The 17,627-nt window shown below is 44.5% G+C and overlaps 1 protein-coding gene and 2 pseudogenes across 1 annotated transcript; 1 reads left to right on the plus strand and 2 right to left on the minus strand.

Annotated features, from left to right (window-relative positions):
- Positions 1-2,583: 2,583 nt before the first annotated feature.
- On the minus strand, positions 2,584-3,513 carry LOC147315283 (olfactory receptor 11A1-like; annotated as a pseudogene).
- A 3,593-nt stretch (positions 3,514-7,106) lies between these two features.
- LOC147315284 (uncharacterized) lies at positions 7,107-8,443 on the plus strand. Its single transcript, XM_086262567.1, has one exon. The coding sequence runs from the start codon at positions 7,167-7,169 to the stop codon at positions 7,857-7,859; it is 693 nt and encodes a 230-aa protein (XP_086118693.1). The 5' UTR covers positions 7,107-7,166; the 3' UTR covers positions 7,860-8,443.
- Positions 8,444-11,631: 3,188 nt separating this feature from the next.
- On the minus strand, positions 11,632-12,493 carry LOC147315285 (olfactory receptor 11A1-like; annotated as a pseudogene).
- Between the last annotated feature and the right edge of the window lie 5,134 nt (positions 12,494-17,627).

The raw sequence follows: 17,627 nt of genomic DNA on the forward strand, positions 1-17,627 counted from the left end.
CTCGGTCAGGCCTCTTCCAGTGCGTAGGGGGCCCTCGAGCCTCCGGCCTCTGGGCCTGCGGCTCGGTTCACTCCGGCACAGCTGGCCGCCGGCAGAGCCGGGGGGCACGCCAGTGCAGCCCCCTCTGGCTTCTGCTCTGTGGCTACTGGGTGACCCCTCGTCTGGGGCTCTCCTCAGTTCTTCCCAGGACAGTGGCACGGATGCCACCGAGAGAATAACTTCAAGGCAGTCCAAAAATATTTTTCCAATGCCTCTCTGAAGTCCTCCCAGACCCGAGTCACGTTCTGCTTGGACTGCTGGTATGTATAGGCTGTCTGCAAAGTCCAATATGTTAACCAAACCCAGATCAATGATACGATTATAAGATTGATCATCGATGTGGCCTAGGTTGTTACTCTTGCACAGAAGTCCAGTAACAGAACACTTCTCAGTTTTAGGTCAATCAGACCCTTCCCCCCAAGTTTCACTGTAGTTGCCCACATGAGTGTTGAAGTCTCCCAGAATGACGACCCAGGTGGAGCGCCCTCAAGCAATCCACTGTTAGGGTTGAAAATATTTTATTTTCCTACTAAAGAAAGCTGGTTTCAATCATTTTCATATAAACACTGCAAGTGTGCTCATATGAATTGGCACTCCGTCTTTTGAAGGTCGAAAGCTTTGTTCAGTGTGACTGTCCAGATATATTGTTGAAATGATGTAGAGTGCAGAGGGTTGATTGCAAACACGCTAAATATTTTTAAAATACAGCACTTTAAAGTGACGGGAACATTTCAGTAATGATGTTTTTCACTTCATTGATGGACAGCGTTGGGGAGTAACGGAATACATGTACCGCCGTTACGTATTTAAAATACAAAATATGAGTAACTGTATTCTGTTACAGTTACCGTTTAAAAAGGTGGTATTCAGAATACAGTTACTTTGTTGAAATAAATGGATTACACTGCGGTACTTTCCTGTTTCATTTTGTCGCGGGTCAGGACTGTTTGGGTTTTGTTTGACAGCTACGTGCTGTTGTTCCAGGCGGCAGCGTTACGGTTGCCATGGTTACAGGGCGACGCTCTCTCTCTCTCTGCGACTGCGTGTTTCCTGGGTGAGAGAGCGCCTTTTCGTTGTTGTGCTAAGCTAACAGGCAGAATGCTACAAGCATAGCTCTAAAGAATGTAGCATCATGGGCAGTGTAGTCCGTGCTGCAGGGAGAATGGACTGCCATACACGTTATGTGTCTGTGAGCGCGAGGAGGGAGAAAAAGGGGAGTGGAAAGGTACGAGTTGTCATCGAGGAAAAACGGGAGCTGGAAGCATGTAAATATAATAATAACCACTGCAGCCAAGAAGAGAGCCTGACGAGCCCAGTTGTAAGTAAGCTATTAAGACTCGACTGTACACCGTGTTCCTGTTTTCCTCCGAAAACAATAAGTTCCGTTGGAGCAGCTTTTCAACGCCTCTCTCTGTCTCTCGCAAGAAAAGTTGACCCACACAACAAAGTAAAGCTAGTTTTCGGCTACGAGCCGACAGGGACCCCGCCGTATTAGTCAGAGGTCCCTTTACTACAGTTCGGAGTCGCGGACCTTCAGTAATAGTAATAAATCACACAGCAATAGTACATTCACGTTGTTGTAAAAAGCATGATAATATATTAAGTAATCCAAAGTATTCAGAATACTTTACTCTCATTGAGTAACGTAACGGAATACGTTACAGAATACATTTTGGGGCATGTATTCTGTATTCTGTAATGGAATACATTTTAAAATACCAGCAGACTGAGAGACAGCTTTTTCCATCAGGCCATCAGACTGCTGAACACGTCATAGACACCTCAGCTTCACTACTGGAACTTCAACATTATGCACTCCACACTGTATATAAATGCCACTTGTTTTGCACATATTCAACTCTGTATATTTTATATATTTTATTATTATTATTATTATTATTATTATTTTATTTTATTTTTTTACTATTTAATTTGTAAAAATGTGTATACACACACACACACACACACACACACACACACGTAGGAAAATATTTAGTATACACATCCAGAAATGCATACACTATTATATATTGTACATATATTTATTAGTTTCAGGTTGGCCATTCTTGTATTTTGCTCGTTTGTGTTGTGTTTGCACATCTCTGTTGCTTGTGGGGCTCGCACACAAGAATTTCACTCGCATGTGCTGTGCCAGTGTGCCTGCACATGTGATGTGACAATAAAAAAAAAAAAAAAAGTGATTTGATTTGATTTGAAAAGTAACCTTCCCAACACTGTTCATGGATCAAGTATTTCTTTATTTTAGGCAATTTATTGTGTAGTCAGCAGAAATTACACAACCATCAAGCAGACATAGTAATTAAAAAATATACATAGTAATACAAAAAATGTAACTCTAACCCAAAATCTCGAAGTCGAGAATAAAATAGTAACATTCAAACATCCTAAGGCATTTAAATGACCCATGGCTGCCTGGAAATAAGGTTTAATTTCTATTTTTTCTTAAGGTTGACTTAAGGTGTAGCCAAAGCCAAGAAACTCCTTAGAAAATGTATGTCTAGGATCATCGTGCAAAACTTTACTTCAATTTAAAGGTCTAAGTGTCAGCAGATTTTTACATAAAATGCGGATCTTAGTCATGTTCAGGCCATAAACTAAAGGATTTAATAGTGGTTGGCTTATTAGCCAATATAATGAGAGAAATATACGTAACAAAATAGGTACACCGCTCATATTGAACCTACTCTGTAATATTTCAAAGCAAGCTCCACATGAAAAGTTTAACACACAGGCAAGATGAGGACTGCAGGTAGTGACAGCTTTCTGCCTCATCTGTTTGGAACCAGAAGAACAAACTCTAAGGATTTTTATGTAAGTGTAAAGCATGAATATCAGAGGACAACATACTGTGCATAAAACAATAATAATTCCATATATATTAAGTGCTTTAGTGTCAGAACAAGCCAGCTTTATGACAGAGTAGTTGTCACAGTACACTTTGTCAATAATGTTCCCACAAAGTGGTAAAGTGGAGCTCAATGAAATCATGAGAGCACATGCAAGAATAGCATATAACCATGTTATAGCAATTAGTATAGCAATCCTCTTGGGTGTCATGTATGTGTTGTATTGCAATGGAAAACAGATAGCGAGATATCTGTCATAAGACATAACAGCCAGATTAAGATATTCAGCACTCCCATAGCAGTGAATACAATAAATCTACAAGTAACATAAAGATGCAGAAATGATATTAATATCACAGATGATGTGAAGCAGGAGCAGTGGAAACAGAGATGTGCTACCATACAGTGCATTCACAAACAGGCTGCACAGAAACATGTACATAGGTTCATGTAAGCTTCTGTTCACACAGATAACCACAATCAGCAGAACATTGGTGCAAACTACTGAAACAAAGAAACACATGACAAGCATAAAAAATAAATACTTGAAAATCCCAATATTCAAGAATGCAAGTCTGAAATGTGAGAACTGTGTAGAGTTTGTCATGATTACCACTTCAGTTGATAAAGCTTATTGACAGTGCCCACTGGATGATGTGATTTTAACAGACTGAAACTGTGGTCAGTTTGTCTGTGGTCAGATGAAATTACTCAATGTGAAATCAACATCAGCTTGGTTTTAGACCACTGTGTAAATCCCAGTGTCTACCTGCTGTCCTTACCTGGTCACAGTCAGCCCCTCCTAACTGAGTGAAACTCTGCATTCCCTTTTAACTATTTCAGTTCAGTTCAGCCCACGGCAAGAGACTGACCCTATTACCCAACATCCCACAGGAAGTGTCTCTTGGTAACGTTGGAAGTTTGTTCTATCTACACAAACAACTATAATCATATTTTGCACTTTAATAAAGAATCCACAGACGCAAGAGGGTTTTTTTTATTTGTGGGATGTGTTTGTATGTTTGCTTTTGTATGTGTCCGTATTTTAGATATTTTAGATTATGATTCCATGACCAACAAGGTCAGTAATAAGGAAAAAGCTACACACTATCATGGGTTGCTTTTGTGTAATGGACACAATGTTTTTTTTGCCCAGATTGTCCCAGTTTTCCCAGTTAAACACTTAACATTCTAAAGTTACTGGTTTCCCATTTTCCACATACTTTTTACTGTTAATTTCCTAATGTAATTACGAGTGACAACAGTAGGGTACCAGTATGTGCCTTGAGACGTAGAGAGAGGTATTTGTTGCTGCTTGCCAAAAATGAAGGACATTTTTCAAGATACTCTGCTGAACACAGAGAGCTCTGAATGGTGCAGCACTTGGTACTGCTATCAGAGGAAAGTCATGTGTGACAAAAAGGAGCCAAAGCATACAGTGTTGCGAGTCAAGCAATATTTATTTGCAGTGTTTTCTTTCGCCCTTATCAGAGCAGCTTTCCAGCTACCTCCATTGTTCCACATCACACACTCTGCACAGATTCGGGTGTTTCTTGGCAGCTCGGACTTACTGCCCTCCTCCTTTGGCCCCGGTGGCTTCTGAAGTAGAGAAGGTGGATTAGGTAATGCTCACCGGCCGTGACAACCAGCCTCCCCTGACACCCTGAACCTGCTGGTGCACCACTGCCCTGCAGCTGAGCCACAAACCACACTTTGCCAGTTGGGTGGGAGAGGAAATCAGCCACGACCATTTGTGCTTCCAGCCTATGGACCACTTTGAACTTAAAAGGCTGAAGAGCAAGAACCCACCGTGAGATCCGTGCATTGGGATCTTTCATGCAGTGGAGCCAGTGCAGGGGGGCATTATCCAAACTGAAGGTGAAAGGGTGGCCCAGGAGGTAATAATGGAGGAAGTTGACCACCCACCAGATTGCCAAGCACTCTGTCTCCACGATGCTGTACCTGGACTCCCACTCCAAAGGTTTCCTGCTGATGTACACAACCTTTCTTAACTGCTAGGAAAAAACAGCCCCCAGGCATACGTCAGTCTGCATCAGTCTGCAGGATGAAAGGTAGGGAAAAGTTAGAAATGGTGCAGGGGTTCCCCACAGAAAACCTTCTTCACCTGTGCAAAAGCTGCCTGGCACTGTTCTGTCCAATTGACCAGATCTGGTCCAATCAGGGACATCCTTTTGGATGAGATAAGTTAAGGGGCTGGTCAGCTCCACTAAGTTCAGGACGAACCATGGATAAAAACCAGCAAGCGCCAAGAGCTGTCACACCCCTGTTTTAGTCTTAAGATGGGGGCAGGCTGTGATAGCCATTGTTTTATCCACCTGCAGGTGCACCTGCCCACTTACCATGTGGTACCCCAAATATAGTCCAAATATAGTGGACTGTGGCCACCCATTGCCCAGGCAGCACATGCAGCCTGTGAACGGAACACCTGGCCTATGAGGCCAGTGTTAACAGACCTCTCTGCATTGAATCATGCTTGTTATTAACCTCTGTCTCTCTTCCACATCATGTCTTTGTTTTCCTTCTCACATCCCAACTGGTCGCAGCAGATAGCCCCGCCCCTCCCTGAGCCTGGTTCTGCCGGAGGTTTCTTCCTTCTTCCTTACAATAAATGACTGTTACTGTGATTTTGCACTGTATAAATACAATAGAATTGAACTGAAATAGATATAATAATCTTTTTCTTCAGACAGCTTTCAATTTGTTTCCACTCATGTACTGTTGCATGAGATAAACATCAAAACCAAACAGAAACAGTTGCATAACTGATCATGTGCCAGCCACAGGCCTGCACTTCATCTGTCACCACAGATGATCCAATTGGTAGGTAAAGTAGGAGCTAGGTGCATGATATTTAAGCCTAGAGAGAGACCTAGCTGTGGGAACAGACTCTGGATTCGCCTGAACTGGAGCCAATGAATTATCAGACTTCTATTAAGGGCACTTTGGATGATTGTTGAACACTGACTATAAACAAAACACACTGAACTTAACCTCCCAAGACTGCATTTTGAGTCCTGCAGCTCTCCTTAGTTATGACACCTCCTCAGTAAATTAACAATATGTGCTGCTAGGATATGCTCTGCATATGTATTTTTGTATGGTCTTTATATGAAATGCCTTGAAGCACCTGTCTTTGTGATTTAATTCTATATAAACAACATTAAAATTGAAACTTAAAAAATGTTTTTTTATTTTTCACATGCAATGATCGAAACTGAAGAGAAAAGCACAGTGCAGCGTTCGATACTGTCGACCATAATATCCTATTAGAGCGATTAGAACATGCTGTAGGTATTACAGGTACTGCACTGCAGTGGTTTGTATCATATCTGGATGATAACAGGCAACAGGCATCCAACAGCCATAGCTCTGCAGGCCACAGCCACAGCCAGGCTCCTCCATCAGCCGGCAGGCCCAGCCAGGCTCCTCCATCAGCCAGCAGGCCCAGCCAGGCTCCTCCATCAGCCAGCAGGCCCAGCCAGGCTCCACCATCAGCCAGCAGGCCACAGCCAGGATCCACCATCAGCCAGCAGGCCACCGCCAGGATCCACCATCAGCCAGCAGGCCACAGCCAGGATCCACCATCAGCCAGCAGGCCCAGCCAGCAGGCCACAGCCAGGCTCCACCATCAGCCAGCAGGCCACAGCCAGGATCCACCATCAGCCAGCAGGCCCAGCCAGGCTCCACCATCAGCCAGCAGGCCACCGCCAGGATCCACCATCAGCCAGCAGGCCACAGCCAGGATCCACCATCAGCCAGCAGGCCCAGCCAGGCTCCACCATCAGCCAGCAGGCCCAGCCAGGCTCCACCATCAGCCAGCAGGCCACAGCCAGGCTCCACCATCAGCCAGCAGGCCACAGCCAGGCTCCACTATCAGCCAGCAGGCCACAGCCAGGCTCCACCATCAGCCAGCAGGCCACCGCCAGGATCCACCATCAGCCAGCAGGCCACCGCCAGGATCCACCATCAGCCAGCAGGCCACAGCCAGGATCCACCATCAGCCAGCAGGCCACAGCCAGGCTCCACTATCAGCCAGCAGGCCACAGCCAGGCTCCACCATCAGCCAGCAGGCCACAGCCAGGATCCACCATCAGCCAGCAGGCCACAGCCAGGCTCCACCATCAGCCAGCAGGCCACAGCCAGGCTCCACCATCAGCCAGCAGGCCACAGCCAGGCGCCATCATCAGAAATTCCGCTTCCGGGTCCCTCGTGGTGGCCGCCTCGTGCTCTCGCTTCAGTATGCCACCCAAGAAAGGCCCAACACCAGAGGAGGTTGAGGACATTAAAACCTCCCTCGGAGCGCTGTGCGGAGACGTGGCCGCAGTCAGGGCGCAGCAGGAGCTGCTTCTGGGGCTTCTGGAGGAGGTAAAACAGCTACGCCTCCAAAATGCCGAGAAGGCCAGACGGATCATGGATCTCGAGCGGCGGGTGGATGAGCTGGAGCAGTACACCCGTACGAACGACGTGGTCATCAGCGGTATTAAAATCAAGCCGCGCTCGTACGCGCGCGCGGTGGCCGGGAACGTCGGGGAGCCCAGCGACGAGGAGACCCGCTCGGTGGAGCAACAGGTGGCGTCCTTCCTCCAAAGCAAGGGGATAGAGATGGACCTGGAGCACATAGAAGCATGTCACTCACTGCCCAGGAGGAGTGACAGACCGCCGGCCGTCATTATGAGATTTGTCAATCGGAAGAACAAGGTCGCACTGCTGAAACAAGGACGCAAACTGAAAGGCACGGACGTTTTCATTAATGAGCATCTGACACGAAAAAACGCAGACATCGCGAGGAAGGCAAGGCAACTGAAGAAGAACGGTAAAATACAACATACATGGGTAACAAACTGTAAGATTTTCATTAAGCTAAACGGGACACCAGAAGAGGCAAAAGTTCTGATAGTGAGGAACATGGAGGATCTGGACAAGTATAACTGACACCAATGTATCAATTACACCAGGAAATGACATGGACACGTTGAAATTAGTTCTTCAACAGAAAGTAATTGATCTAGATTGTGAATATAAGGAGCATAATATAATAGATCCAGAAATAGATTCTGAAAGTAACTTTCTCTCTTCTTTTGTTAAAAATTGTAATTATTTCACTCAGGAACAATATGAAAAAGAAATTAACCTAGACGGGAAGCTCTCATTAATTCACTTTAACAGCAGAAGTATGTACTCTAATTTTGATTTCATTAAGGACTATTTGCAACAATTTTCTCGCCCCTTTAGTGTTATAGCCATCACTGAAACTTGGTTCAATGTCGATAAAGAAATAGATTTTTGTTTGAATGGATATGATTTAAAATACATGAATAGATTAAATAAGGCGGGCGGCGGGGTTGCTATATATGTTCATAACTCTATAAAATATAATGTTGTAACAACTATGTCTATGGCTATTGATGGAATTTTGGAATGTTTGACTATTGAGATTATGAATGAAAAAAAGAGAAATGTTATAATAAGTTGTATATATCGGACACCCAGTTCAAGTATTGACACTTTTAATGAATGGATAGAAAAAACGTTTGAATATTTTACTGATGCAAATGGTGAAAATCACAACATGAGTAATATTGTCGATGGGTTCAATAAATTCTTCATAAATGTTGGCCCTGAACTAGCAGCGGACATCCCGTGTCATAAAAATGAAAATATCAGTAATATAAAATCAAATCCCTTTTCACTGTTCCTCTCAGCTACAAATGAGCAAGAAGTAATAAATATCACATTAGAATGTAAAAGTAAGTCTTCAATGGATTATCATGACATAAATATGTCTGTAGTTAAACAGGTTATTCTGAATATTGCTAGTCCCTTAACATATATCTGTAATTTATCATTTCAGTCCGGTTGTTTTCCAAAAAAAATGAAAATTGCGAAAGTAATACCACTATATAAAAGTAATGACAAACACAGTTTTACCAATTATAGGCCTATTTCTCTACTGCCTCAATTCTCAAAAATTCTAGAAAAACTTTTTAATTCAAGATTAGAAAAATTCCTTGAAAAACATCAAATAATAAATGTTGGTCAGTATGGTTTCAGAACGCAAAGAACCACTTCAATGACGATAATTGAGGCAGTAGAAGAAATTACTGATACACTGGATAAAAATAAATATGCAGTTGGTATTTTTGTTGATCGCAAAAAGGCCTTCGACACAATCAATCACTCAATTTTACTGGATAAATTGGAAAGATATGGTATTCGAGGGAAAGCTGGTAACTGGTTAAAAAGTTACCTAACGGGTCGGGAACAATATGTTAGCATAGGGCATTACCATTCAGAGAAACTTGGTATTACATGTGGTGTTCCCCAAGGGTCAGTGTTGGGACCAAAACCTTTCAATGTATACATAAATGATATTTTTGATGTTTCTCAAGTACTTAAACTCATACTGTTCGCAGATGACACCAACATATTTTTCAGTAGCGATGATTATACTGATCTTGTAATGACTGTAAACAGGGAGCTACAATTAATAAAAAAAATGGATGGACATAAATAAATTATCATTAAATATAAATAAAACTAAAGCAATGTTTTTTGGTAATTTAAAATATAATATAGAATTACCAATTATCATTGAAGGTGTACCAATTGATAACGTGAGTGAAAACAAATTTTTGGGAGTCGTAATTGATAATAAAATTTCATGGAAACCCCACGTCAGACACATAAAAACCTAAATTTCCAGAAGCCTCGCAGTTTTGAACAAAGTGAAACAATTCCTTGATAAAGATGCACTTCGTACTCTGTACTGTACTCTGGTTCTTCCATATCTTACATATTGTGTGGAAGTGTGGGGAAATACATATAAAAATACAACTAATCCATTAGTCACAGTACAGAAACGAGCACTGCGTATTATTCACAAGGCTGGTTATCTAGATCATACTCACAAACTCTTTCTTCAGGCAAAGTTACTTAAATTCCAGGATCTGGTTAATTACAATACATCCATAATTTTGTATAAAGCTTTTACTAAACTTTTACCGGCAAATTTACAAACTAGATTTGAAATTCGAGAAAAGGTTTATAATGTGAGAGGCTTTGGAGAATTCAAATTACCCAGAACTCGAACAACCCGTAAAGGCTTTTGTGTGTCTGTATGTGGTGTGAAAATCTGGAACAGTCTGAGTTTACAATTGAAACAATGCAAAAATATTCATAGATTTAAATTTCTCTACAAACAGTTGGTCTGGTCACAGTATACTCAATGATGCTTTTAGTGTGCTCTGTAATGTCTGTCCTCTTACCATTGCTGGTATGGATTCAAAAAAAAAAAGAAAAAAAAAAGAGTGTGCGTATGTATGTACATATATGTACATGTGTGTGTAGATATATATGTATGTTCGTTACTTGTAGTTATTACTGCCTGTTACCTGTGGTAATGCAATTTATAATTTATATATTCTGTATTCAGTTATGAAGGCTCTAATTGTTGTTTGCGAGCTGCAGTTTAGATGCTTGTATGTGCCCGGGGCTGTTGATGGGTCTGTATGCAATGATGGGCGTAGCTGCGGGAAGTTTGTTTTTTTTGTTGATGAGTGAGTATAGGGGTGGGATTTAATAAGTTTTCTTCGTCCCACTCCTTTTTCAGGCAATTTTTGTTTTTTGTTTTGTGCATTTTATGTTCAATATAGGTATTTGTTGTTCCTGGAAATGAACAAATAAATGAATGAAATGAATGAAAATGAAAAAACAGTACTGAGGAAAATTATAACTCAAAGCCCTACACTGAACTTATTATTTGGTTACACACACACACACACACACACACACACACACACACACACACACACACACACGCACACACACACACACACACACACACACGCATACATATTTTTCATATCCAGCATAAATGCTGTGTCTTTTGGGTCTGACAACAAAGTAGCACCCCACACCCCATGGCAGCTGTGACAGGTTCCAGCGACCCTGATAAGGATAACCAGAACAGAGTAGATGGATGTTTTCTCACTTCCATTTTCACTGGTTACTGCAACAAAGTCAATGACTCTTTAATCTGTTGGTTTGCAGAAATTTCAGGCACAAGCAGGCATTTATAAAATGGAAGAAATCACATCTGTATCGGGATAAAGAGAAAAACCTGTTTACTAACTTACATTTATTAAATCTAAAAGGCAAAGAAACTGGCATTGAAACTTCATCTGTGCACCAAATCAGCGGTACCATTAGCCCCAACCTGACTGCCAAAAATGATCTTGTAGCCTTTAGGCTAACTTAACACTTCTAAATATATTAAATAATGAACTAAGTGATGGCACGACTTCTGATTTCAGACATTAAGACCAAAAACAATACCAGTTCAGACAATTCTGTGTTTAGTTTATTATATCATTTCTCATAAGATTTCATTATAATAAGGCACTGCAACAGTCCTTGTAAACCTGTCAGCTTGAGGCTGAATTCAAATCAGAAAAGAGACGGATCAGGAAAACAAAAAGGACAAAATGGATGGATCTTGATTCTGACATGAAGACATATTTAATCTTCTCCAGAATTAACTGTGGAGAAATTTAACTGCCAAATATTTGCTGAATAAAGCACAAACACATAGTTTTAACTGGATATTATATTTTAAAGTTTGATTTGTGACAAAGTGTAAAAACCTTCATTCTACAAATTACATTTTTACATGAGACTCGGATTTTGGTCAGATTTAGCCCATAGATTACAGGATTGAAGAGTGGTTGGCACGTCAGCCAATATAATGATAAAAAAATACGCAACATATTTGGGAGCTGTCTCATATCAAATCTGTTTTGTATAATTTCAAAAAAAGCACCACATGAAAAATTGAGCAGTGAGGCGAGGTGAGGCGTGCAGGTGCTGATGGCTTTGTGTCGCATCTGTTTGGATCCAGAAAAACAGACTTTAAGGATCCTCATGTAGGTGTAAAAAATTAAAGTTACCAGAAGAACTAAAGTGAACGTGTAGAGTATTCCATAGATGTTATTGGCTGTGGTGTCAGAACAGGCCAGTTTAACAATGGAGTAGTTGTCACAGTACACTTTGTTAATGATGTTCCCACACAGCTGCAGAGGAGCACTCAGAGAAATTAAAACACTTATTGCAAAAAAAGTCAACAACCATGTTAGTGCAATGAGCACGGATACCTTACTAGAACTCATACATGTGTGATATCGCAGAGGACAGCAGATGGCAAGATATCTGTCATAAGAAATAACAGCCAAGTTACTAAACTCAATACTTCCATATGCATAGACACAGAAGATCTGCAAGAAACAAAATGAAGCAGAAACAGTGTGAACATCAGAGAGGATCTGAACCAGGAGGGACGGAAACAGCCCTGTACTACCATACAGCTCATTCACAAACAGGCTGCACAGAAACATGTACATAGGTTCATGTAAGCTTCTGTTCACACAGATAACCACAATCAGCAGGACATTGGAACCTACAATGAAAATATACAAAGCAAGAATAACAATGAAGCACAAGTAAGTGACACGTCCTGTGTCAAAATAGCCAGCAAGGGTGAAAAAGGAGAGCTGTGTGGTGTTTATCATCATTGTTCTTTGGATTCACGATAACTGAATGGGTCACCTAAAAATATGTTGTTTTGTTTATCTTTCCAACATCTCACAGATCTGCTGGCTGTACAAATGGCTCATCAAACCTAATGATAATAAATAAGTTCAGAAGAAACGAGCTCTAAACTTATTGTATATAAATTTTCAATGAGAAGCTGGACCTAGATGAAACATAAATCTGTTACAGGAGCAAAGAGCAAGGGTTGGTTTAATGTGTCATCACTGACCATATGCTTATAATAAATAAAGACAATAAAAGTCAAACATAAGCCAAACTTATCGTTCCTTTATCAAAAGCATTCTAATGATTACAACAAAGTCTTGGATGAAATCCTTACATGAGCTGATCTTCTGCTGTCATTGACCTGAAAATTTGATGCATCTTCTAATCTCAGCCGACACCCACCGCAGGAGGCAGAGCTCATTATCTAACACTCATGTTTAAGACTGCCTATTACTGTTTTTAAAAGGACAAAGGGGATTCAGGAAATCCCAGCAAAGAGGCCAAGAAAATCCCCAATCAGGGTTATGTTCTTGTCTTTACAAAGATGATCTTATTTTTCTAACCTCTCCCTGTAAATCCCATTATCTGGTTGTGAACACTTGCACTTTTCTGAATCCTCCATTCTCTTCCAGTTTACTGCTGCTCTCTGCTATCTACACAGTACAGTACTACACAGCTCAGTTACCTGCTCCGTTTTTTATTGTTATTTTGCCTGTCCCATTTGGTTCTTTAGCCATCAAAATTGTTGTCTGAAGGCCATGAAAGACACCCAACAGATTTACTTTATCAAGTGGATCATCACAGCCTTGCCATATTCCACAGCATGTCTTTTATCTTGTCTTCCTTCTCTCACACCAACCAATCACAGCAGATGGCCCCGCCCCTCCCTGAGCCTGGTTCTGCCGGAGGTTTCTTCCTGTTAAAAGGGAGTTTTTCCTTCCCACTGTCGCCAAAGTGCTGCTCATAGGGGGTTATATGATTGTTGGGTTTTTCTCTGTATCTATGAAGCGCCTTGAGGCGACTTATGTTGTGATTTGGCGCTATATAAATAAAATTGAATTGAATTGAATTGAATATTGGTCTATTTGATCGACCGTTGTTGTCACGATTCTTTTCTTTTCTTTTATCCATCCATCTTCTTCCGCTTTATCCGGGGCCGGGTCGCGGGGGCAGCAGCCTAAGCAGAGAAGCCCAGACCTCCCTCTCTCCAGCCACCTCCTCCAGCTTACCTGGGGGAACACCAAGGCGTTCCCAGGCCAGCGTGTCCTGGGTCTGCCCCGGGGCCTCCTCCTGGTGGGACATGTCTCGAACACCTCACCCAGGAGGCGCCCAGGAGGCAGCCTTGTCAGATGCCCGAACCACCTCAGCTGGCTCCTTTCGATGTGGAGGAGCAGCGGCTTTACTCTGAGCCCCTGGCTGAACTTCTCACCCTATCTCTAAGGGAGAGGCCAGCCACCCTTCGGAGGAAGCTCATTTCCACCGCTTGTATCCGCAATCTCGTTCTTTCGGTCACTACCCACAGCTCGTGGCCATAGGTGAGAGCTTCGCTTTTACACGTCAGCGTCCACATCACTGCGGCCGCAGTACCAATCCGTCTGTCGATCTCCGGATCCCTTCTCCCATCACTCGTGAACAAGACCCCGAGATACTTGAACTCCTCCACTAGGGGCATCAGCTCATCCCCGACCCGGAGTGGGCATTGTTGTGGAAAATTTAACAATAACCTGCATGTGTGAGTCGCTGAAGCACACCCCGTGGTTCCCCCTTTTTGAAAACAACGGTGGGACTGAGGCAATTTTACCTCAGGATGGCCAGTCACCGCAATGTGGAGAGAGCATCCCAGTGAAACGCCAGGACCATTCCTGAATTGTGGCCACCACCCTTACATCTTATATACAGAGACACAGACAAAGAACATTCCACAAACTCTTACACATTGGCCCCTCTCACGGGGGGGCTATACCTTCTCGCTCACAGAGAGAATTATGACCTTGTTTCCTGCTTGGCCGTCACCTAAGGATTTACATCTCTGATAAGCAGAAGGAGTAACACTATCTGTTTAACGTCTCCCATTACAACGGCCTCAATGTGTTAACATTCCACATGCATGTAAACAGGTGACAGGAGTGCTCTTACTATAGTATAGTGAGAAAGTGATATTACTATAACTAATGTGATATGATTGAATATGTGATTAATACATGAGAAAAGAAATCTGCCACCACAGCACGCAACCCTTTTCCGGCTCAGAACCATGGCCTCAGATTTGGAGGTGCTGATCCTCATTCCCGCTGCTTCACACTCGGCTGCAAACCGTTCCAGTGCGACCTGTAGGCCATCACTCGATGAAGCCAACAGAACCACATCATCCGCAAAAAGCAGAGATGAAATTCTGAGGCCACCGAAGTGAAAGCCCTCCGCCACTTGGCTGCACCTAGAAATCCATCCATCCATCCATCCATCCATCCATCCATCTTCATCCGCTTTATCCGAGGCCAGGTCGCGGGGACAGCAGCCTAAGCAAAGAGGCCCAGACCTCCCTCTCCCTAGCCACCTCCTCCAGCTTATCCAGGGGAACACCAAGGCGTTCCCAGGCCAGCCGAGAGATATAATCTCTCCAGCGTGTCCTGGGTCTGCCCCGGGGCCTCCTCCCGGTGGGACATGCCTGGAACACCTCACCCAGGAGGCGCCCAGGGGGCATCCTTGTCAGATGCCCGAACCACCTCAGCTGGCTCCTTTCGATGTGGCGCAGCAGGGGCTCTACTCTGAGCCCCTGGCGGACCTCATCCACACCAGGGGCTCTGCCACCAAGGAGTTGTTTAACTAAAGAGCTGGTCCAGTGTTCCGCGACCAGGACGAAAACCGCATTTTTCCTCCTGAATCCGAGGTTCGACTAGCAGACAAACTCTCCTTTCCAGCACCCTGGCATAGACTTTCCCAGGGAGGCTGAGGAGTGTGATCCCCCTGTAGTTGGAACACACCCTCCGGTCCCCCTTCTTAAAAATGGGGACAACCACCCCAGTCTGCCAGTCCAGGGGTACTGCCCCTGATCTCCATGCAACATTGCAGAGGCGTGTCAACCAGGACAGCCCTACAACATCCAGAGCCTTCAGGAACTCAGGGCGGACCTCATCCACACCAGGGGCTCTGCCACCAAGGAGTTGTTTAACTGCCTCAGTGACCTCGCCCCCAGAGATTGGCGGGTCATTCCCCATCATCCCCAGACTCTGCTTCCTCCTCGGAAGACGTGTCAGTGGGATTAAGGAGGTCCTCAAAGTATTCCTTCCATCGCCCGACAATTTTTCTCAGTCGAAGTCAGCAGCACTCCGCCAGCACTATACACAGTGCAGGTAGAGCACCGCTTTCCCCTCCTGAGATGCCTGACGGTTTGCCAAAATCTCTTCGAGGCAGTCCGAAAGTCTTGTCGGCTGCCTCCGGAGTCCCACAGGCTAACCAAGCCCGATAGGACTCCTTCTTCAGCCTGGTGGCTCCCCTCACCTCTGGTGTCCACCATTTGGTTTGGGGATTACCACCACGACAGGCACCAACCACCTTGCGGCCGCAGCTCAATGCAGCAGCTTCGGCAATGGAGATGTTGAACATGGTCCATTCGGACTCAATGTCCCCAGTCTCCCTCGGAATGCTGTTGAAGCTCTGCTGGAGGTGTGCGTTGAACATCTCGCGGACCGGGGCCTCTGCTAAGCGTTCCCAGCACACCCTCACTACGCGTTTAGGTGCACCGGGTCTGTCTGGCATTCTTCCCCGCCACCTGATCCAACTCACCACCAGGTGGTGATCAGTTGACAGCTCAGCCCCTCTCTTTACCCGAGTGTCCAGAACATATGGTAGCAGGTCTACTGATACGATTACAAAATCGATCATCGACCTGCGGCCTAGAGCGTCCTGGTGCCACATGAACTTATGGAAACTGTTATGTTATGTTCAAACAAGGTGTTCGTTATGGCCAAACTGTGATTTGCACAGAGGTCCAATAACAAAACACTGCTCAGGTTCAGATCAGGGAGGCCGTTCCTCCCAGTCACGCCCCTCCAGGTCTCGCTGTCGTTACCCACGTGAGCATTGAAGTCTCCCAGTAGGACAACAGAGTCTCCAGGTGGAGGACCTTCCAGCACCCCACCCAGGGACTCTAAGAAGGGTGGGTACTCTGAACTTCCACTCGGACCCGTTCCCCGACCCTAAGGCACAGGGAACAAACCCTCTCATCCACCGGGATGAACCCCAACGTACCAGCAGCAAGCCGAGGGGATATTAGAATACCCACCCCAGCCCGCCTCCTGTCACCAGGGGCAACTCCAGACTGAGACAGAGTCCAGCCCCTCTCCAGGAGACTGGTTCCAGGGCCCAAGCCATGCGTAGAGGTGAGCCCGACTATATCTAGCCGGTACCTCTCAACCTCACGGACTAACTCAGGCTCCTTCCCCACCAGATGGGTGACATTCCATGTCCCAATTGCCAGTCTTGGTAGCTGGGGGTTAGTCCGCCAGGGCCTCCGCTCCTGACCGCTGCCCGGCACACAATGCACCCGACCCCTAGGATGGGAGGGCGGCAGCCCTGGTTCAGAGTCAGAGTTGCTCTCAGAGGTAGTGAACTGGTGAGATAATGCGTCTGGTTTCACATTGCCAGATCCGGGCCTGTAGGTGATAGAGAAACGGAAGCAGGAGAAAAACAGTGCCCATTCTTGTGGTCGGTCCACACGACGAATGGTTGAGCAGAGCCCTCCAGCCAGTGTCTCCACTCCTCCAAAGCTAGCTTGATAGGTAGCAACTCCCAATCCCCAGCGTCGTAGTTTCTTTCTGCGGGTGAGAGCCAATGAGAAAAAAAAGCACACGGGTGAAGCTTACCCTCCTTCTGTTGTGACAGCACAGCCCCCACCCCAGAGTCAGAAGCATCCACTTCGACCACAAACTGGAGAGAAAGATCTGGCTGGGTGAGGATGGGTGCAGAGGCGAACTGTTCCTTAAGATCCATGAACGCTGATTGTGCAGCGTCAGCCCACAGGCACGGAACTTTAGGGTAATTAAGGTGGGTTAATGGTAAAGCAATCTTACTGTGGTCTTGAATGAAGCGGCGGTAGAAATTTGCAAACCC

Source organism: Aulonocara sp. 'chitande type north' Nkhata Bay, linkage group LG14 (assembly GCF_057382095.1).
Source record: "Aulonocara sp. 'chitande type north' Nkhata Bay isolate Kocher_YH1m ecotype deep benthic linkage group LG14, A_spYH_male_GT1.1, whole genome shotgun sequence".
NCBI classification, from domain to species: Eukaryota; Metazoa; Chordata; class Actinopteri; order Cichliformes; family Cichlidae; genus Aulonocara; species Aulonocara sp. 'chitande type north' Nkhata Bay.